The following is a 24,349-nucleotide window of genomic DNA, read 5'->3' on the forward strand; positions in this document are numbered from 1 at the left end:
TTTTTTTTTTTAAAGGTTAATTGTGTTTTATATATAGATAAATTCAGATATCATAAATCACAGTGCCCATTATTCAGCTCCTCAACAACATTAAGCGCTTCATGTGTTATAGTGTCAATTTGTTGTTAACCATGTGTCCCAGCTCTAGTAGCAGTCCTTAATTTCTCCATGGTTTTAATACATTGACCCACATTTTCTAATGACCACCTATACAAGAATCACACTAACTTTTCACTATCAAATATAACAATTCTTTATTAGAAATACATTCATATAGAATCATATATAAAAAAAAGTACACATTAGCCACAAAGATGGGTCCCCTCATGGACCGGGTCCTTTAACTTCATACAAGAGAGTGCAAATAGTGCAAAACGAGACTGTTAAGATATAGCTAAGTAAAATAAACCCAGAGAGTAAAAAAGTATAGTTAATGACCAAGTCAAATAAAGTGAGGAATACAGACCAGGGCTATGGGGGATCCAAACCCAAACACGTGTTTCGCACATAGCTTCTTCCGGGGGCTTTACCAAGGGTGGAAGGAAGTCAGTATATAAAGCCCTATTCACCAATAGAAAGCATCTCCTAAAGCTGATAACAATGTACACATAAATAACATAACACATTTGGCAAGCACAAGATGCGCCAATTTTATCACCAGGTTGCATGACACATGATCATTTTGTTGCATCCTGCATGACCTGTTATACAACTTTCTCTTCCTTATACCTCTTTTGCTTTGGCTCACTTTGTACCAGAACTTTGCGTCCGTTTTTTGGAGCATTGTTGGCGCTCAATGGCATTTTTAAACCCCGCCCATTTCTGACCAACCAAGGCTGTTTTCCACTAAGCCACACCACCTTTCAGAAGAGTTAAAAAGTGTGTAGTGATGTACAAACATCAAAACTGTGTCACACTTCATTGGTAGGACGTAGTCTTTCTGATTTCCATTCTGAAAACTAGCGTGCCGCAATGTTCCATTTCTAACTTCACTGGTACTATTAGGCTCTGTTCACAAAACCATCATGGCTTCCGTTCCATTTTTAAAAGGATCTCAACGTCCATCACTAGCTATGCCCTATTAATTCCAATCTAGTTAGGTAAACTAATTTAGAACTTATTTAATCGTTGTTTCGATGTTCTTATTACATGGTCCAAGGTGTGCAGATGGGTCAAACACTGTCATACTGGTTTAGGCTCTGTTCACAAGACAGCGGAAAGAAATTCCATCAGGATTGAAGTGTTTTTACGGCAGGAGTAGCGCTGTTTGCTTTGCTATTCTTGCCGTCTAAAACACAGAGAATCCTGACAGACACCATTATTGGTCAAAGGGGATCTGAATGATATTTTGTGATCCTTTTAAAAAGGAAACGGAAGCCTTGATGGTTTTGTGTATAGAGCCTTATAGTTCCAGTGACGTTCCAAATGGGTTTAAATCTTTAAAGCTTAAACTCTATGCCCCAGCATATCCCAGTCACATGTTTGGTTCCTGTGATTTACGATCGATGTGGAGTTTCTGCAGCAGTTGGTCACAGGCGTCTCTGCGCTACATGTGTATTTGCTAGGACCTATCTACTGTATATAGGTCTACTTCCCAGCAGAATTCCCTATAATATCACAGGTTCTCCAGTGGTACATTGTCCCTAACAAGCAGATTGCTGACTTTTGAGGCATGAGATATACAACCGTTTTACAATGGGATGTGATCAAAGAATATACAACCAGTATAACAAACTGACATGAGACTGAAAAGAAATGTCTTAATAAAAAATATATTTTAGACTGAAGAATATGAAAAAAGTAAAAAAACAACAATAACAAAAAAACCTGGGCTAAGCAACAAAGGTCTTTAATCAAACACTATAAGGAAATGTTCACACGGCTTATTTTCAGCCGTTTTTTTGGGCTGTAAATTCCCGGAAAAACGGCTACAAATATGGAGGCTGAACGCCTCCAAACATCTGTCCATTGATTTCAATGGGAAAAACTGCGTTTAGTTCCCAGGGGGCGTTCTTTTACGCGACCGTTTGTAAAAACAGCGCGTAAAAAAACGTGCCTAAAAAAGTGCATGTCACTTCTTGAGCCGTTTTTCATTGCCTCAATAGAAAAACAGCTCCAAAAACGGCCGTAAAAAAACGCATCAAAAAATGCTTGATGCATAAAAAAACGTTGAAAAACAGAGGCGGTTTTCCCTTGAAAACAGCTCCGTATTTTACGTCCTTTTTTCTTTTGCCGTGTGAACATACCCTAAAAGGCACACAAACAGACTCATGCAAGTCTTAGCAAGTGTAAAAAAAAGCCCAATGCAAATATATCAGTTGCCCTTCCGGCACACTTTGCAGGATGATTCAAAAGTCTCCATTACATAGGGAGTTGTACTTCCCTAGTACTTGAATAACTGTATTAAAAAAAAATATTAAAAAAAATACCACCAATATTATATTCATTTGACGATCCCTCGTATAGAACTCCCATTATAGTCTGATAATGCCAGAAAACAGTAATTTGTAGCCTTCAGACAACTTGCATTTTAAGGAACAGAAGCCGTATTCCCACAATTAATGTTTGGCACAGTTAAATAAATCTGTTGATAAAGCTACTGTTCTAGAGATGAAAGCAAATATGTATTTTACCATACAAAACACACCTTCACGACTGTCTGCGTATTTCAACAACATAATATCACTGCATTACATCACGTATAATTTAACATGCTTAGAAAGTTAGACTTGGCACTTACTTTACAGAAATAATCGAGTGTCTGGAAACCAGGTGGCAGCTTGGAAGAGTCTGGGATTTCTTTCTCCAGGTATTGCTCTAATGTTGCTGCGAGGTGCCCCAGGCCTTGTTTCATTTCTTCATTTAGATCTTTGAAATCTGGGTCGGGAGAGTTCCAGGTGGGCCAAAGAGTGGGAGGAATACACAACATACAGTCAAATTGCTACAAGTGAAATAAATAATTTCGCTAAATATTTCACAATACACAGGTGCCTAAACATTATCTACCTACAATAGGAGTTTCCAGCAGCAAAGCAGTAACTGGATGTCGAGTAACTCGATATTATACAACATATTTTTAAACTTGAATTTTATCATTTAAAGGGTAACTAAACGTTCAAAAAACTTCTGACATGTCATATCTTCTGACAGTCCAAGCACTGAAACCCCCACCGATAGCTAAAATGAAGCGACAGAATCGCTCAGGTGAGCGCTGAGCCACTTCGTGTCTGATCGGCTATCCTCGGAAAGCCGAGCAATTGGTGTACAGACCGAATAGAAAGTCTATGAGTCCGTACCCCAACTGCTCAGCTTTCCCGAGTGCTTCTGCAGCTTTGTTTTAATTATCGGTGGGGGTCTCAGTGATTGGAGCCCCACCGATCAAAACCGATCATACCAATCACTATGATATGTCAGAACTTTTTTGAACGTTTAGTTACCCTTTAACTGCATGTTTATGTGAAGAGAACTAAGGGATTTGGAGCTGTGTATCGGAAAACTGAGCTCCAACCCCTATAAAGGATCCTAAATCATTTATATGAAATAAAATGAAATATAGGTACACTTTCCTGTCCTAGACCACCATCATTAACCCATTCACTATCCTAAACCATTAGGATTGTTGCATTTTAAGTGTTACACAACAAATTACACTAGACCTTAAGGTATATTAGACTTTAACCCATTACCATCTTAGACAACCATGGTAAATGGATATTAATATTAACCCCTTCATTACTCTAGTCCACCAGACATACCATTAACTCTTAGGGTATGTGCACACGTAAACTGCATTTACGTCTGAAATTACGGAGCAGTTTTCAGGAGAAAACAGCTCCGTAATTTCAGACGTAATTGCTCGTCCTCACATTTTGCGAGGCGTCATTGACGGCCGTAATTTAGAGCTGTTCTTCATTGAATTCAATGAAAAACGGCTCAAATTACGTCGTCATTTTACGAGTCGTCATTTGACAGCTGTCAATAGACGACGCGTAAATTACAGGTCGTCGGCACAGTACGTCGGTAAACCCATTCAAATGAATGGGCAGATGTTTGCCGACGTATTGGAGCCGTATTTTCAGGCGTAAATCGAGGCATAATATGCCTCGTTTACGCCTGAAAATAGGTCGTCTGAACCCAGCCTTAATACAACAGGAATATCATAGGAATATTATCCTTAAACTGTCATAGGTAAAAATGTGGGACACAGTATATATTGAAAGTACATGCTGTATAATTAGGGAGAATTTTCTGTCATGGGCACCAATGCACTTAGAAATCTTCCTTTAAAAATCAAGCGTTTACCCCTGACTTTATAGGTAAAGTTGTACAGCAATAAAGTTTTTAAAATGCAATATAATTCTGCCAAGAAACATCTCCAAAAAAACATTTTGCCGTTATATTTATATTGCACTTAGAGTATGTGTAATTCCATGCATTTCTATGAACGCTGACAGTCACTTGAAATAAGTCAGGCCCTGTTCACACAGAGTTTTTTTGCCGCTGAAACCGCAGCAAAAAACTGACGAAATTGACTCGAATTGATTTCAATGGGAGGTGGACGCTGTTTTTTTGACCGCGAGCTCCCCCCGATACCATTGATGCTGTATGCATAATTTCCATTGGTCGCGCCGTCACTATGGGGCCGTCCCGGTCTGTGGACGTCCGTAACTGACGTCTTAATCACTGATTGGTTCGGTGCAACTGACGCGATCAAGGTAGGTGGGACTATAGCCGTATAAGGCTCTATTGTTTCTCCGGCGCGCACCAGTCATCAGTGTCTAGTGCAAGCCGTTGAAACAAAAATACTACAGCATAATATGTGCTGAGCGGTAGTTAGTTAGAAACTACGCCGGAATCCTGCAGCATAATATGTGCTGACCGGCAGTTAGACAGATGATGGCAATTTATACCCCTGAGGACGCTCCTCTATTTGTTTAGAGGCGCTGAAACGCGTTGGGAATTTTGCTTGTTTGTGGCAACTAGACAAACTATTATTTATTAGTGTGTGTGTGTGTGTGTGTGTGTGTGTGTGTGTGTGTGTGTGCATATATATATATTTATTTATTTTATCTTTTTAATAAAAATGTGTATCAGTGTGCATAACTTAGATGTGATCGATAACAGGTGGAACCTGCGTGTCTCTGGATTCAGGTCTCAGAGCATGATACAGTTGCTCTGTACACAGGATACGAAGCAGCTGCATCTTAAAAAGTAAAAATAATCTTTAAAAAAATTAACTAGAAAGTGGCAGCAAAGACACTGATACACATTTTTATTAAAAAGATAAAATAAATAAATAAATATATATATATATGTACACACACACACACACACACACACACACACACACACACACACACACACACATATATATATATATATACAGTAAAGGAAATAAGTATTTGATCCCTTGCTGATTTTGTAAGTTTGCCCACTGTCAAAGACATGAACAGTCTAGAATTTTTAGGCTAGGTTAATTTTACCAGTGAGAGATAGATTATATTAAAAAAAATAAAAAAAAAATCACATTGTCAAAATTATATATATTTATTTGCATTGTGCACAGAGAAATAAGTATTTGATCCCTTTGGCAAACAAGACTTAATACTTGGTGGCAAAACCCTTGTTGGCACGCACAGCAGTCAGACATTTTTAGTAGTTGATGATGAGGTTTGCACACATGTTAGATGGAATTTTGGCCCACTCCTCTTTGCAGATCATCTGTAAATCATTAAGATTTCGAGGCTGTCGCTTGGCAACTCGGATCTTCAGCTCCCTCCATAAGTTTTCGATGGGATTAAGGTCTGGAGACTGGCTAGGCCACTCCATGACCTTAATGTGCTTCTTTTTGAGCCACTCCTTTGTTGCCTTGGCTGTATGTTTCGGGTAATTGTCGTGCTGGAAGACCCAGCCACGAGCCATTTTTAATGTCCTGGTGGAGGGAAGGAGGTTGTCACTCTGGATTTGACGGTACATGGCTCCATCCATTCTCCCATTGATGCGGTGAAGTAGTCCTGTGCCCTTAGCAGAGAAACACCCCCAAAACATAATGTTTCCACCTCCATGCTTGACAGTGGGGACGGTGTTCTTTGGGTCATAGGCAGCATTTCTCTTCCTCCAAACACGGCGAGTTGAGTTAATGCCAAAGAGCTCAATTTTAGTCTCATCTGACCACAGCACCTTCTCCCAATCACTCTCAGAATCAGTCAGATGTTAATTTGCAAACTTCAGACGGGCCTGTACATGTGCCTTCTTGAGCAGGGGGACCTTGCAGGCACTGCAGGATTTTAATCCATTACGGCGTAATGTGTTACCAATGGTTTTCTTGGTGACTGTGGTCCCAGCTGCCTTGAGATCATTAACAAGTTCCCCCCGTGTAGTTTTTGGCTGAGCTCTCACCTTCCTCAGGATCAAGGATACCCCACGAGGTGAGATTTTGCATGGAGCCCCAGATCGATATCGATTGACAGTCATTTTGTATGTCTTCCATTTTCTTACTATTGCACCAACAGTTGTCTCCTTCTCACCCAGCGTCTTACTTATGGTTTTGTAGCCCATTCCAGCCTTGTGCAGGTCTATGATCTTGTCCCTGACATCCTTAGAAAGCTCTTTGGTCTTGCCCATGTTGTAGAGGTTAGAGTCAGACTGAGTCATTGAGTCTGTGGACAGGAGTCTTTTATACAGGTGACCATGTAAGAGCTGTCTATAATGCAGACACCAAGTTGATTTGGAGCGTGTAACTGGTCTGGAGGAGGCTGAACTCTTAATGGTTGGTGGGGGATCAAATACTTATTTCTCTGTGCACAATGCAAATAAATATATATAATTTTGACTAAGTGATTTTCTTTTTTTTTTTATATATAATCTAACTCTCACTGGTAAAATTAACCTAGCCTAAAAATTCTAGACTGTTCATGACTTTGACAGTGGGCAAATTTACAAAATCAGCAAGGGATCAAATACTTATTTCCTCCACTGTATATATATATATATTCAAAGGTGTACATAGCCTTTAGATATCTAAAGAATAAAGGAATACTGGGAAACTCACGTGACTTAAGATCATTTATTGAATAAAGTTCTCCTGAAGAACAATCTGGCTGTTCAAGCTGCCAAATAAAATAAGGGAAATAAGAGCACATCATGTTCATCAATGTATATGCATATTCGACAATGCTAAAGGTTCATTATACAAAATAAGTTTTCTACTCACCAGTTTAAAGATAATTCTCGCGACAAGCCTGACAGAGTCGGTAGGAACATTGGGTAAGATGCTTTTCAGGCACAAACACTCTCTTTTGTGGTCTTTCCAAGCCTTTTTCTAAAAAAAAAGTAAAACTATAACATGACAAAATATCCCACAAAAAGCAGAGTTTTCCTCTATACTCATTCTTAAGCCCTCTATACTGCATTCTGTATACTGACGACACCAGTAAATTTACTTGCATCTCCCATTCCATCCCAATTTTTGAAGTAGTGAGTAGTAGAAAAATTTCTTCATTTACGTTAATCTTTAAAAAGAGCAATATATAAAATACATTGACATGTTTCTAAGCTAAGAAATAGTTTACCATTCTTAAACTGATTTTTCAGTAGAACACATGGATGGCTTATTCTTAGTAAAGTGCTATCATTGTCTGAGTGGCTTGGGTCCAACCCCCAGGTACCTCTATGGTACCCCTTCAATGTTTATTGATACAGAGCAGCTCGTCCATATGTGTGGCTGTGTCCGGCACTGCAGTTCAGTCCCCCTATAATGCCGAACAGCTCAGGACAGGTTAACAATGTGTGAGAGGTGGAGTCCAACCCCTATCGTACCCTTTTAATGTTTATCCTTGAACATCAGCTCGTCCATACCTGTGCCTGTGATTGATACTGCAGCTCTGCCCCATTCAAGTGACCAGCAGCTGTGCCAGAATGGCTCTGAACCCTACCGATCACACAAGAATTTCCCAGAAAACCCCTTTAAATGTAAACAAATGATCATAAGGACTAAATGAACCAGAAGTATGGTAAACACTGATTTCGGAAATCCCATTGAAAGAGAAGCAGACAATAAAATTGCTCACTATCAGCCATAAAATTTTAATGGGCACAAAGATTACATTAACAGGACCTCCCTAATACATGTAAGTAATGAAGAAGTGTTTTTATGAAGCGTTGAATAGGAATTCATCAGTCTTGGTTAATGTTACTAATGGTTTAGTTCTTATATTGGCACTATAGTCTCCATTTATCCTAGTGTGTGTCTACAAATAAAACATCCCTACGATTTTTATAAAAGCATTGGCATTTCAGACTTTCCAGTTTTTCAATTCCTTATGTGAAAATAAATGCATTAATGACTATGTATACCTCTTTGAAAGAGTTTTTTGTTTTGTTTTTTTATAAAAAAAGGACAATCAGTGTGTTTGGTGAAACTTTATTAGTTTTTATTAAAAATTATTTTTACTTTTTGATACAGCTGCTCTGTATTGTGCATACAGAGCAGCTTTATTGTTCGCGAATACCTGAATCCGTCAGTCCCGAGGACCTGACAGGTTCAGTGTTTTTAGCGGGTCCTGCGTGTCCCTGATACGCAGGATCCACCTGTAATCTATCACATCTTAGTTATGAACTTAGATGTGATAGATAACAGGTGGATACTGCATTTCAAAGACCCGCAAGACCCACCTTTACTGAACCCGTCAGTTCCACGGACCTGACGGGAACAGGATTTAGCGAACTATACAGCTGCTCTATATAGAAAATACAGAGCAGCTGTATCTCAAAAAGTAAAAATAATTTTTAATAAAACTAATTATAAAGTTGCATCAATCACACTGATTTAAAACAAAATCCCTTTCAAAGGTTTACATAGCCTTTAATTGCTGCACCTAAGTAAAAACAAATAAATAGATGTTATGTCTAGCTGCTTATGTTGCTAATTAACAAAGTTGCTGTAATGTGCAATGAACACGTGGATGAACAAATTGTAGTATTTTATGCAAGTTTTGCTTACATCATTATTCTCAATGCTAGTCATGTAAAATAACTTCCCAGCAATGCATTACACTGCAGTCTTTTCCCTAGGCACTACATTTGAACACTACTAAAGAAAGCTTTGAATTTTAAAACCAATCTACTCCATGAATCAAGGAGAATTCTGATTTCAATTCAGAGAGCCAATTAAAACCAAAATAAATATGTATGAATACTTTTCAGATAAACCATTTTATTTATGTATTTACAAGAAAATAAAATGCTTTAATAGCACTGCACTTTGAACAATCTTTGCAAAAAGCAATAGTATCAGCGAATATAATAAACTTAATATAAAATATTCTATTAGAGAAAAAGGCCTCTCATCAGGCTCCTTCCCCACCCACCTCTCCCTCCTAATTGTTCACTCACTCTGAATTTATGGCTTTCTCCGTGTTGTCTCAGAAAAAACAAACTCTAAGCTCACTAAATAATCAAGTTAGAGCTCCCGATAGAAGTCTATAGAGAGGAGGGGGTAGAGGGAGGAGCAGAGTGAGAAAGAGACGGGGCGAGACACACAGACGCTACTGCTGCTGCAGCAGCTTCTAATAAGTGTTTTATCTCACCCAAGTGCTGGATTTACAGCTACACTGCTCATTACAGCTGTATAATCGCCTTCATGCTTCCCTATATGTGATATATAGATAGAAGAGAAGAATTCTCCTCTTCTCCGGGTGCCGTGGATAGAAGACATAATAGTAGTTAGGCTCCACCAACTAGCTCAGAGAAAACTGAGAATTAGTGATAAACCCTGCAGAGGGAAAACAGCTAAAAAGTGCAAAATATAAGTCATATAATGACCAGAAATAGTGTTATTCCTCACATATACACACATACGGTATGACAGCTTATTTTGAAAAGCCATCTGAAAGTTTAGGTACGCTTTAAGTTCACACTTGCTCAGGCTAAGTCTCCCGCTAAGTTTTTCTGCACAAAATATTTTATAGAGGGGACTGGAGATTATAAAAATCACAATCACATAGATTGCAGGGGATTGTGTATGCACATGGGTAAGTAATTGGTTTAAGGAATTTCCAGTATTAGCAAAAAAGGGTCTGCATTTCTTGTCCCTTCTATATATAGATTGTTACATGGTATTGCAACTCATCCCCATTCAAGCAAACAAAGCTAAATTACAATACCAGACGCAGCCCATGGACAGATGTGGCGTTTTCTAGGCAACCTCTAATCTTGGATAAGTGCTCATACACATTAGATCAATGTTGATCAAACCCGATGATTTTGACAACATTAGATGGCCGACCATCTAATGTGTAGGGGCGTATTCCAACTCTTCCCTGGCAGCAGATGTTGGGGGAAAGGAGGATTGGGCATGTTGGATTTCAACATTTCGGATCTTTTGTTCTCACAGGAGATAAGACACTGCCATAGGTATCTGGAGGTGAAATTGTCACCTCTTCCCATTGAGCACTCAAGCATGCTTGTGGAATAGCTTGTTTGGTTGACAGCTATCTAAGGTATATGTTTACCTTAAGGGATCAAAAATCCCTTAAGGTAAACATATACCCTACATTTCATCCTTGTTTTCGTTTTTCTATATATGGCAAGGCATCCTGCAATATCCCTGTTGGAATAAGTAAACAAGGCCGCAAAGCAAGTTGCACTTTTCCTAATTTTCCCTCTCTTTAGGCCATATGCATTCAACCAGATTATAGATATGTGTGGTGCGAATCCCTAGATGGAGCCCATACACAGATGCCTAGCTAGGGTGGGTTACTGACTGCAGAGTGTTAGGGAGGGGGGAAGCCAACAAACCACTTTGCCTTGGCCACAATATTTAGATACAAAAATGGGGCAGAAAACGAAACATTTGCCCAGTGTAAAGGAAATCATAGCTACGGGTCTGACAATACAAATATATTCTGTGCCTCTCCGTGTCTCAAATTTTACAGTGGGACACAAAAGACCTCATTTATCAAAGCAGTCTAAAAGAAAAACCGGACTGGTTGCACATAGCAGCCAATCACAGCTGAGCTTTAATTTTTCCACAGGAGTTTAAAAATTAAAGCTGACCTCTTGATTGGCTGCTGTGGGCAAGGAGTAGTTTTTCTTTTATGCAAATTTGATAAATGAAACTTAGTTTTTTTCTCAGCAATTCTGTGAGCATCCATGAGAACAACATTGTATTAGATGTTTTTTCCACCTCAAAGCATTGGCCCTAGGGGAGAGTATGGTGCCTCATTGAAGCACCTTATGCTAGCACAAGGAGTGTCTACAATTCCATAATAATTCCTTACAGACATTACCAATTTAATGACCCCTTAGTCAAACTTATTTGAAAGCTAACAAAATGTAAGTTAAAGAATAAATTACAATGGGGCAGATTTACTACTTTGTCTGGGTTAAGAACGTGTTAAAAAAATGCACCAAATTTTCACACAAATTGTGAAGTTTGATGCAATTTTGATGTTTGCACCTCACTACACACTTTCTTTTAAAACAAAGATTTTATTGAACACGTTCATAATACACATTTTTGAATAGATGACCACAATGTCATACAGTGTACCATACAAAATAAAATTGTAGTATGTATAGCAAAAGAGAACACATGTGAGGTAAAATTCGACATCGGAATACACCATAAAGTATACAAAAGTAGGCCACATCATACATTTCTATGTATAGAAAAATGTGTATACTAAAAACATAATACATAAGGTGCTCCTTTGCTTCTGAGGCCGGTGCTTCAATCCATTACCACACTAGAGCCACATGTGAGATATTTCTAAATACTGCAGAATCTGGGCAATAAATATTGAGTTGCATTTCTCTGGTAAAACCTTCTGTGTTATAGAAGAAAATGTATTACAAATGAATTTCAGCAAAAGAAATACAATTTGTAAATGTCCCCTCCCCGCCTAAAGTGTTAAGAAACTTTCTGAATGCTGTTTTGACTACTTTGAGGGATGCCGTTTTTAATATGGGGTGATTTATGGCGTCTATCTAGTACATAAGGCCCTCAAAGCCACTTCAGAACTGAACGGATGCTTGAAAAACAGCCTTTTGAAATTTTCTTGAAAATGTCAGAAATTTCTGCTAAAGTTTTAAGCCTTGTAACGTTCTAGAAAAATAAATAATGTTCAAAAAACAACGCAAATATAGAGTAGACATATGGAATATGTGAAATAGTAACTATTTTGTGTGGTATTACTATCTGTTTTACAAGCAGATACATTTAAAATTAGAAAAATCATAATTTTCTCAAAATTTTCTCTAAACTTTGGTGTTTTTCACAAATAAGCAATGAATTTATTGACCATATTTTTCTACTAACATTAAGTACAATATATGTCACGAGAAAGCAATCTCAGAATCGCTTGGATAGGCAAAAGCATTCCAGAGTTATTACCAAATAAATTGACAAATGGCAGATTTGAAAAAATGGGGCTGGTCCTAAAGGCCAAAATGAGCTCGGTCCTGAAAGGGTTAAGTAAAGTCAATTCTCGTCTGCAAACGATTGGGTGTTGTAGAACGTTAGTCAGTAGCCTGTCTATTATACACCAAAAAAGTATAATGAGTGAGCAATCTCAAAAAACATTTTTGAGAGTACCCACAGATGTACAACATCTCCAACATACATTGGAAGAGTTCGGGTATATCCAAGACAAATCGATATAACCGTTTCCTTGTAGTATCCAAGTGTTGAGTGAATTTAGAATGCTTGGTTGCCAGAAGGAAAGTAGATTCCCAATCTGTAGAGCCTTGTGTCAGAGTTAGATCAGTTCCCCATGTAATAAGCACGATAAAGCTTTCTTCTGCAGAATCTCCGAAATAGCTAAATACGCCTTAGAAACTCTCCTTGCAGTTCTTAATGGTTAAAGTAAAATTTATAAGGCATTTTAGGAAGAGTAGTGCTAATATTAGTATTGAGCATGAAATGTCGAATTCTCAAATATTTATAAAAGTCTACTTGCGGTATAGAGTATTTTTCATGACACACTTTCTAAAAGTGTTGCAAACAGGGGGAGTGACTTAACCTCTTCCCGTTGTAAACAACTTTTAAATTAAAATTGTCATTTTTTTTCCTCCCCATCTTCCAAAAGCCATAACTTTTTCATTTTTCCATCGATATAGTCCTATGAGGGCTTGATTTTTGTGGGACGAGTTGTAGTTTTTCGTAGCACCACTTATTTTGCCATATAATGTACTGGGAAACGGGAAAAAATATTTGTTGAGTAGAAAACGAAAAAAACAGCGATTCCAACCTGTTCAAAAGTACAATTTGGTCATTGTAATATGCTTAAATAATAAACTCACTAATATGCCTTCCACTTCCAAAATGCCCAGGAATGTCACGCTGAATTAGGGTCATGTGATCGCCATTCTAATGTATACTTACTGATTGTGTGATGTTTTGTATTGTGATCACATGTTCCTCTCACCTGTGATTCCACAAAAACCAAAACGTCACAGATCATGTGACAACTGCTCTCTGTACAGGGACGACACATGATCGAATTATCATAGCTCATGTGACGATTCCTTTAGGCGGTGTTACTCCCTCTGTTATAATTGTGGAAAAACCAATAGAGCACTGGAAACCTGCACAACTTACATTATAGAGTCTACCGCTTTTGCGCTACAGGGGGAGTAGCCTGCATCAGACTATGGAGGTAGGAAACTGAGCAGGGCAGCAAGAGGATGGTATATTGAAACAGGCAGGAAAGGAAGAGTGGGTTTTCAAAAGAGAAACGTGGTGGCAAGAAGTCACGAATGATGTAGTTTCTCCACTTCCATTCGAGCCGGATCGCCCCTTTTTTCAGCATTGACACATGTAAATAACTATCGGATAAGTCCGTTAAGTGCTCGCAACAGTTTATCATTTGTTTTACATAACCAATATTTAAAAACCTAGTTCCGCCACTTTACTGTATTTTCTACCAATTTCTTAATTGTAATTGCCCTTAATTATCAGAATAGTGATCAAGAGTAGAAAATGTAGATTAATTTGCAAAGTGAATAAGTAGAAATAATTATAATTGTGTGAATAGTCGCCATCCAGCCATGATAATTAGTTTCCATTTAAGTCAATTAGTTCAAGGCAGGCATAAGAATGATAAACAAGGTTTTTCTTTTTCAAAGCCAAAGAACATCTTAGATAATTAACAAATTCATTCACACTGGGATCTAAATGGAGGGATAAAATGTGGATAAAAACTGAAGTAGACAGCTTTGCAAGGGATTTTCTTGTCTTTCAATTCGAAGGCAGAATTAAAGCTCCCATTCTGCATGTGTTACAACTGTCTAAGCATGTAACAAATTGTAATCCCATCAGAGCCAGTCTCATAATATTAAGCAATATGCTAAACATATCTTCAGCAGTTAAGGAATTTAGGGGGGAAATGGAAAAACAGCTAGTTCTTACACACCAAAACAAAAACTAAAAAATGTCAGTATTGCATTCCTCTCAGCTTGACATATCTTCAAAATAAGTGGTGCGAGGTGACCAGCTTTGGACAAAAAAAAAACATGATTTCGCGATACTCTGTCGGGAGCTGTGTATATATATGTCCACCCATGGGTTGTGATGGGAATTACATCCTGTAGAGGGTTTTGCTAGCATATTGTGATAATGTATTGAATATGTATCATGAAAAATTGGAGCCCTTAACGAAATTTGTGGTAAGGTATGGATGAACATATCTGCATATAAGTAGAGATTAGATTTTGGTATCATATTAAAAGCACAGAATCTTAGGCCTCATGCACACGATCGTGCTTTTGCGGCCGCAATTCCCCCGAAAATCCACGGGAGAATTGCGGCCCCATTCATTCCTATGGGGCCATGCACACGACCATGGTTTTCACGGTCCGTGCATGGCCCAGGAGCCCGCACCGAAGAAAGAACGGGCAAGTCTTATTACGGCCATGTTCTGCGGTCCGGGTTCATTGAAAATAATGGCCGTGGCCATGTGCGCGGGCCGCGATTTTCGGACGGCTCGCGGCTGTCACTCCGTGGCCGGCCGACCCGAAAATCACGGCCGTGCACATGGCTACGGTCGTGTGCATGAGGCCTTCGCTTTCAAATAATACCAGGCTTAAAAGGTGCAATATTTGGGGCGCAGCATTAGTTTGAAGTCGAGGAGAAATATGAAAAGTTTTATTTACTGGTTTTGTGTCTCTTCAAAAGAGGGGTGGACGCTGCAAGTGACAACGGGAAGAAAGATCAGAGCTTGAAGATTTTTGGCCTCTTCAGTTTGGGTAAACTTGTGAAGATATAGGCATATAGACATAAGTTTAAAAGGGATGGCTACTTTATATATAATTTTTTCAAATGTGTTATAAAGCTGAATATAGGAAACTTTATATAACTTTATTAGAAGTTCAGCGCAGTTCTTATAATGGCCGCAGAGGGAGGGGCATGTGATGAGACATGTCCATTAGCCTCCTCCATTGCAATACACTGCGCCTGCGTTCGTTTTCAGGACCACGAGGACCTGCGCTAGCGCAAATGAAAGTATTTGGTAGCTCTATAATAAAATCTGGAAAATCCACATACAAGAAGTCTGTGTATAGTCCTGGCCTTCGGGTTCAAGAACACGGGAGAACCCTGTGCCTGTATGCCAGTGCATGGAACCTATGCGACTTTTTAGTACAGAGCCGTACAGTCTCAGGCTGAAAAAAGCCTGTACTTCTATTTCAACCCTATTACAGCTCTGTTTTGCAAAAAGTTTGTGAGCAGCTCCAGCCTAATCAGAAAATTAACAAGAGATTTTTAAAGAGATTTCCAAAAATGTTTGTTTTGAGTCTTTTCTTTCATGTTTTTTTTATTATTGCAAACAACAAGCAAAAAATTCCTGAGTAAGATGGAGTTGCCTATGCCTATGGTCAGGTAGGGGAGGCGCAAGGGATGGAGGAGGTGGGGTGGATAGCAAAACATTAGCATAAAAGTTAAAAGGTAAAACCAACGGTGACATAAGCCTATTATCACTCCTAATCTACAGATCATCAACTTGACATGGGCTACTGACATGTGACCGTGGCCTTCAAGCATCATTACTGTGCCATTTAAAGAGGCTCTGTCACCACATTATAAGTGGCCTATCTCCTACATTAGGAGATCGGTGCTATAATGTAGGTGACAGTGATGCTTTTTATTTAAAAAAAACGATTTTTACCACTTTATTAGCGATTTTATATTTATGCTAATGAGTAGGAGATAGGGCACTTAGAATGTGGTGACAGAGCCTCTTTAAAGAGGCTCTGTCACCACATTCTAAGTGCCCTATCTCCTACATAAGGTGACAGCAGTGCTTTTTATTTAGAAAAACAATTTATTTTCACCACGTTAGGAGCGATTTTAGCTTTATGCTAATTACTTTCTTAATGCCCAACTGGGCGTGTTTTTACTTTTGACCATGTGGGCGTTGTACAGAGGAGTGTATGAGCTGACCAATCAGTGTCATGCACTTCTCTCCATTCATGTAATCAGCACATAGTGACCCTGCGTTGTTCACTATGTGCAGTCGCTTACTTACACATTTACGCTACTGAAGTGTCTTGACAGTGAATAGACATTCATTCCAGCCAGGACGAAATGTCTATTCACAATCCCGACACTTCGGTAACGTTTGTGTGGGACTTACAGCACAGCAAAGCGTAATCTTGCTGTAACCTGTCATTTACAGCGTGATCTCGCGAGATTACGCTTGTTCTGCTGTAAGTACCACACAAACGTTACCGAAGTGTCGCTATTGTGAATAGACATCCTGTCCTGGCTGGAAGGAATGTCTATTCACTGTCAAGACACTTCAGTAACGTAAATGTGTAAGTAAGTGACTGCACATACTGATCTAGCAGGATCACTATGCGCTGATTAAATTAATGGAGAGAAGTGTATGACTGTCACGTTGGGTTCGCAGAGCCACTGGGCCGTACCGTCTTGGTTGGTAAGGAACATGACCAACAGGACGCAGGTCAAAGTCTATAGTTCGTATAGGTACCTGTCGCAGCTCGGACAGTAGCAAGGCAGGCTTGGCAGGAACTTGGCAGCAGGTGAACGTCAGGCGTGGAGAAGCAGGACAGGCGTGGTCTACAGCACAGCACGCCACTAGATCAGGATACAAGTATAGGATACAGGAACAGGAAAACTGGGAGCAGGAAACACTAAGAGGCCATATGCAAGACAGACTAGGAATACACAACAAAGCTCAGGCAAAGAACTAGGGGGCTGGACCCCTCTTATAATCCAGAGTACGGGTCAAGGGTCATGAACGAGGTCCGGTGCGCGCACTGCCCCTACGGGATCCGGCTGTGGTAAGTAGACACGAGCGCTGGCTGGGGGAGTACGGGGATGACAGCCCGCAGCCACGGACATTACAATGACGCTGATTGGTCAGCGTCATACACGCCTCTGTACAACGCCCACATGGTCAAAAGTAAAAACACGCCCAGTTGGACATTAAGAAAGTAACTAGCATAAAGCTAAAATCGCTCCTAACGTAGTGAAAATACATAGTTTTTCTAAATAAAAAACACTGCTGTTACCTACATTACAGCACCGATCTCATTATGTAGAAGATAGGGCACTTATAATGTGGTGACAGAGCCTCTTTAAGCATAAAGAGATGATCCAGTGTGTGTTGCAAAAGTACATGTGACAAGTGGAGAGAAGGAGAGATGTTCTATGATGTTTTACACTACATTTGTGCGCAGGGGCGGATTGGCAATGTGAAGATTCTCGTTGGGCCGGTCAGGCAGTCAGCCCCATACCTGTAACTGTCAATTCTCCTGAACGCAGCACACTGTGCCACTTGGAATTGCTGATTGGATAAGAGCCTGTCAATCTCCCTAGCTAACAGGCAATAAAGGTGTTATCCTGGATCCAAAAATTGCATTGCAATAATATATTTATGTGAAACTAACTAACTTGCTAATACACTTTAATTTAAAATTCTGTACAAAATGGTGCAGTTCAAACCTTGTGAATTGATCCGGGAAGTGCTGGAGCTTTTCTAAAAATGATGACTCTCCGACGCGGCCCCACGTGACTGAGGGCTTGCTTCATGTGCTGTTCGTGAACATGACCGCAAGGGGCTGTCACATTGCCTATTGCTTTAGCCCCAAGCAAAGAATTAGCTAGCGCTTTGCTCAGGACTCCAGCCCTGCTCACGACATCCATGTTTGGTCGATTCAGGGGTTTCCTATCGCTGGAGATCCCGAGGCGGAATGCGGTTTGGGACGTTATTTGGCGCTGATTCCGACGCGGTTTCCGCGTCAAAATCAGCGTAAGAAAACTCAGTGTGAACTCAGTTGTAATCTACTCTAACGCCTACTGTGTTCGATCAGCCCTGTATTCACTTGGATAGTTTGCAGTGTAATAGTACTCTGCAGACTGCATACCCTACTGCATGGCGGTATTATTTATTCTCAATTTGGTGGTAATTAGAGATAAGTGAATAGATTCTACACAAATCAGTTACGAATTGCCCAAAAGTTTCGAATTTTGGCAAATCCAAAGCTTTTGGGATTAGTCCTACACGAATTGCAAATTTTTTTTAATTAAAATTTAAATCCTGGTGCTGATAGCGTGCCGATGCCTGCTGATACTCAATTAGCAATGAATTTATTCTGATCAAATCTGCATAGGATTTTTTTATTCAGTTACAGTAGTATTATTCCGTCACTATGTTGTGGTAATATTTCATTATAGTTTACTTGCCAGGACCGATGACGTGCTATAACGGCACATGACCGCTGCAGACAGTCACTGATCTCAGCGATGATGCCGGTATGTACGGCACATGACTGCTGAGGTCAGTGATTTGGCGGTTTGCTCCACCTACTGTTTTGTAGTATTCGCCCTGTCTACCACTGCAATACCTTACTTAATTGTGCGTTAGCCCCCCATACTGTAAATGATCCGAATTTGTATTTTTGCATTGGCTCAACCTACCACTAATCTGACTACTGCTAATGATTTTTTTCCTGCCTACTTGTGTTGACCTACCTACAACTACATACAACTTGTGTATACCTACCTATATCAAGGCCACTTTAGATTTTTAAGATCCCAACGCGTTTCTGGACCGGACTGGTCCCTTCTTCAGGTCTGTAAAGGTTACAGGCCTGACGAAGGGACCAGTCCGGTCCAGAAACGCGTTGTCGTTTCAATAAAAGAGTACCTTGAACAATAAAACCAGAAAATTCGTTCTTTATCTTCCGAGCCTGGCGCCGATACCCGATACGACACTGCTACTTTTATGCTCATCATTCCTCTATAGGTTTCGTCCCCGGTAAGAAGGATTCTACTACCGAGGGACCGCAGTGTGTGGCAGCCGGTAAAAAACATCACCTCTCTCCACGGATGATCTCGGAGGAGCGCTGCTGATCCCTCACTTTCATTCTATTGTCTGCAGACATAAGGTCACATGACCTTATGTTTGAAGTTCTTGTTACTGTTTAGAGACCTGCAGGTGACATGACCGCAGGTCCTAGTACACCAGCAAGACTATAGAAAAGACTGAGCTGCTATGTAAGTATAAGGGGATGGATTAGTTTAAAGGGCCTGGTCTGGTGTCGGTATTTAGGGGGTCTGGTGTCTGTATTCGTTTATGGGGTTTGTATTTAGGGTGTCTGGTCTGTATTTAGGGGGTTTAGTCTGGGGTCTGCATTAGTTTAAGAGGTCCGTATTTAGGGGGTCTGGTCTGGGGGGTGTATTTAGGGTGCCTGGTCTGGGGTCTGTATTAGTTTATGGGTCTATATTTAGGTGTCTGTATTTAGGCGTATGGGGTCTGTATTAGTTTAGGGAGTTAGGTCTGGGGTCTGTATTAGTTTAAGGGGTCAGGCCTGTGGTCTGTATTTAGGGTTCTGGTCTAGGGTCTGTATTTATTTAGGGTGTTTGGTGTGGAGTCTGTATTTGGTTAGGGGGTTTGGTCTGGGGACTGCTATAGTTTAGAAGGTCTGGGTCTGTATGTATACTAGGATCTGGTCTGGGATCAGAATTTATTAGTCTAAGTAAAAGGGGTTGTTTGGGCATGTGGATAGGTCAACAGTATGAAAAACCGGTCCGTGCCCCTTAATGTATGGGCCTGGGCCTTGGTGTCTGAATTTTTGTGTTTCTATAGACGCTGGAAATGGCTGCAAATATTTCTCATCAGGAAACACTGCAGTCATCAGAAGTTGGCCTAACGGTCTGTGTCAGATGGAGAAGAAAAGAAAAGAGAACAACCCCCATCAGAGAAGACATCACTTGTGAGTCACTGGATTTATAGAGGGTCTGTACCCTCTCCTGACATGTCTGTTGTAGGAAATCCTTGTATTCCACATAAAGACTTTGTTTAGTCCAGGGCTAATAGACAAATGCGTGTTACTGTGACAGTGTGAAACTGTCAGCGATGGTTGGAGACTGTCAGTATGCAGGTACACAGCCCTTTGACAAGGGGAATCATAACACTCATTTGTCAATGCTCGCACAGAAAGGTGGTGTTCATTATAGGCACGGCACAGCGGCGGTAGGGAAGGGGGGCCTAAGTTTGGGGAGCAGCCCAGGGCTTATGGTCTACTTAATCCGCCACTGGTTAGCAGCTCTGGCTTATAGGAGTGTCTAGAGCAGAAGACTTCGTTAAGACATCTACACTACCGTTCAAAAGTTTAGGGTCACTTAGAAATTTCCTTATTTTTGAAAGAAAAGCACAGTTTTTTTCAATGAAGATAACATTAAATTAATCAGAAATATACTCTATACATTGTTAATGTGCTAAATGACTATTCTAGCTGCAAACGTCTGGTTTTTAATGCAATATCTACATAGGTGTATAGAGGCCCATTTCCAGCAACCATCACTCCAGTGTTCTAATGGTACATTGTGTTTGCTAACTGTGTTAGACGGCTAATGGATGATTAGAAAACACTTGAAAACCCTTGTGCAATTATGTTAGAACCGCTGTAAACAGTTTTGCTGTTTAGAGAAGCTATAAAACGGACCTTCCTTTGAGCTAGTTGAGAATCTGGAGCATTACATTTGTGGGTTCGATTAAACTCTGAAAATGGCTAGAAAAAGAGAGCTTTCATGTGAAACTCGACAGTCTATTCTTGTTCTTAGAAATGAAGGCTATTCCATGCAAGAAATTGCCAAGAAACTGAAGATTTCCTACAACGGTGTGTACTACTCCCTTCAGAGGACAGCACACACAGGCTCTAACCAGAGTAGAAAGAGAAGTGGGAGGCCCCGCTGCACAACTGACCAACAAGACAAGTACATTAGAGTCTCTAGTTTGAGAAATAGACGCCTCACAGGTCCTCAACTGGCAGCTTCATTAAATAGTACCCGCAAAACGCAAGTGTCAACGTCTACAGTGAAGAGGCGACTCCGGGATGCTGGCCTTCAGGGCAGAGTGGCAAAGAAAAAGCCATATCTGAGACTGGCTAATAAAAGGAAAATATTAATATGGGCAAAAGCACACAGACTTTGGACAGAGGAAGATTGGAAAAAAGTGTTATGGACAGACGAATCGAAGTTTGAGGTGTTTGGATCACACAGAAGAACATTTGTGAGACGCAGAACTGAAAAGATGCTGGAAGAGTGCCTGACGCCATCTGTCAAGCATGGTGGAGGTAATGTAATGGTCTGGGGTTGCTTTGGTGCTGGTAAAGTGGGAGATTTGTACAAGGTAAAAAGGGATTTTGAATAAGGAAGGCTATCACTCCATTTTGCAACGCCATGCCATACCCTGTGGACAGCGCTTGATTGGAGCCAATTTCATCCTACAACAGGACAATGACCCAAAGCACACCTCCAAATTATGCAAGAACTATTTAGGGAAGAAGGAGGCAGCTGGTATTCTATCTGTAATGGAGTGGCCAGCGCAGTCACCAGATCTCAACCCCATAGAGCTGTTGTGGGAGCAGCTTGACCGTATGGTACGCAAGAAGTGCCCATCAAGCCAATCCAACTTGTGGGAGGGCCTTCTGGAAGCATGGGGTGAAATTTCTCCCGATTACCTCAGCAAATTAACAGCTAGAATGCCAAAGGTCTGCAATGCTGTAATTGCTGCAAATGGAGCATTCTTTGACGAAAGCAAAGTTTGAAGGAGAAAATTATTATTTCAAATAAAAATCATTATTTCTAACCTTGTCAATGTCTTGACTATATTTTCTAGTCATTTTGCAACTCATTTGATAAATATAAGTGTGAGTTTTCATGGAAAACACAAAATTGTCTGGGTGACTCCAAGCTTTTGAACGGTAGTGTATGTGCCCTTATAGGCACAAGATGAGACGACACTTTTAATTTTTTATTTTTTTTTATAAAAAAAAGTAAGCAGAGGGATAATCCCCTTCCCCCTACTGTTTTCTGATAAGGATTGCAATCAGTAATATGTCTTCATGACTATCGTGAACAATAGTTTTTTATGTTCTCAGAGTTGTATGAAAAGAACAAACATTATTTGTTCCTAAAATTGTACACCGTTTTCCGTGTTTATGATAACATCACATAAGAGAACATTTTTAGTTGTTTACTAACATATAATAGAGAAGTTAGAAGATATGATGATTCCAACAAATGGCTTGCAGCACTTGAAAGTGTATAAACCATTTTCTGTCAGGATATGATCTGTGCTTTAACCCCTTCCCGCTCCTTGACGTACTATTACGGCATGGCAGCTGTATCGTTCGCGCTCCATGCCGTAATAGTACGTCTCGGGAGTAACGGCCGTTTCGGCCGTCCTCCCGACACATACAGGAGCTGTGACGCTGCTGTCTTGTACAGCAGCTGTCACAGCTCCTACAGCGGGGACCGATCGCTGTGTCCCCGCTGATTAACCCCTTAAAAGCCGCGTTCTATAGAGATCGCGGCTTTTTAGGGGTTAAGCTGCCATCGCCGGCCTGCTACGCGATAGCGGCCGGCGATGGTGACTATGGCAACCGGACACCAAACAATGGCGTCCGGCTATGCCATAGACGGAAGCTTAGTGGGTCCTGACAACGTCAGTGAGTAGCTGACAGTTCTAATACACTGCACTACGCATGTAGTGCAGTGTATTAGAATAGCGATCAGGGCCTCCTGCCCTCATGTCCCCTAGTGGGACAAAGTAATAAAGTTAAAAAAAAGTTAAAAAAAGATGTGTAAAAATAAGAAAATAAAAGATTTAAAAGTAATAAAAGTAAAAATCCCCCCTTTTCCCTTATCAGTCCTTTATTATTAATAAAAATATATAAACAAACAAATAAACTATACATAATTGGTATTGCCGCGTCCGTAACGGCCTGAACTACAAAATTATTTCATTATTTATCCCGCACGGTGAACGCCGTCAAATAAAATAATAATAAACCGTACCACAATCACAATTATTTGGTCACATCACCTCCCAAAAAATGGAATAAAAAGAGATCAAAAAGTCGCATGTACCTAAAAATGGTACTGATCGAAACTACAGTTCGTTACGCAAAAAATAAGTCCTCGCACGGCTTTATTGATTGAAAAATAAAAACGTTATGGCTCTTAGAATAAGCGAACACAAAAAGTGAATGATTGTTTACAAAACGTATTTTATTGTGCAAACGCCATAAGACATAAAAAAAACCTATAAACATCTGGTATCGCCGTAATCGTATCGCCCCGCAGAATAAAGTGAATATGTCATTTATAGCGCACAGTGAACGCTGTAAAAAAAAAAGAATAAAAAGACAATAGTAGAATTGCTGTTTTTTAGTCACCACGCCACCTAAAAATAGAATAAAAACTGATCAAAAAGCCGCATGCACCCCAAAAAAACTACAATGGATTCCTCAAGGGGTCTAGTTTCCAAATTGGGGTCACTTTTGGGGGGTTCCCAATGTTTTGGCACCACAAGACCTCTTCAAACCGGACATGGTGCCTAATAAAAAGGAGGGCTCAAAATCCACTAGGTGCTCCTTTGCTTCAGAGGGTGGCGCTTCAGTCCATTACCGCACTAGAGCCACATGTGGGATATTTCTCAAAACTGCAGAATCTGGGCAATACGTATTAAGTTGCGTTTCTCTGATAAATCCTTTTGTGTTATAAAAAAAAATGGTATAAAGAGGATTTTCTGACAAAAAAAAAATGTAAATTTCACCTCTACTTTGCTCTAAATTTCTGTGAAACACCTAAAGGGTTCATAAACTTTCTAAATGCTGTTGTGAATACTTTGAGGGGTCTAGTTTCTAAAATGGGGTATTTGATAGGGGTTTCTAATATATGGGCCCCTCAAAGCAACTTCAGAACTGAACTGTAACCTAAAAAAATAAATAAATGAGGCAATACTTCGCTTCTTACATTATACTGATAATGAGCTGTGCCCACCCCGAGATGACCCCAGTTTTGACCGTTTGTATAAAC

At 40.1% G+C, this 24,349-nt stretch overlaps 1 protein-coding gene across 1 annotated transcript in view; it reads right to left on the reverse strand.

Annotated features, from left to right (window-relative positions):
- The window catches only part of SMYD3 (SET and MYND domain containing 3), a 655,697-nt gene that overhangs the window by 498,233 nt on the left and 133,115 nt on the right, over positions 1-24,349 (reverse strand). The window contains exons 3-5 of the mRNA XM_075862906.1: positions 7,214-7,321; positions 7,052-7,109; positions 2,741-2,877 (exon numbers count right to left, since the gene is read on the reverse strand). Of these exons, the coding sequence (XP_075719021.1) occupies positions 2,741-2,877; positions 7,052-7,109; positions 7,214-7,321 (303 nt within the window). The remainder of the gene's footprint in view (positions 1-2,740; positions 2,878-7,051; positions 7,110-7,213; positions 7,322-24,349) is intronic.

The sequence above is a fragment of the Rhinoderma darwinii genome, chromosome 4 (assembly GCF_050947455.1).
Source record: "Rhinoderma darwinii isolate aRhiDar2 chromosome 4, aRhiDar2.hap1, whole genome shotgun sequence".
NCBI lineage: Eukaryota > Metazoa > Chordata > Amphibia > Anura > Rhinodermatidae > Rhinoderma > Rhinoderma darwinii.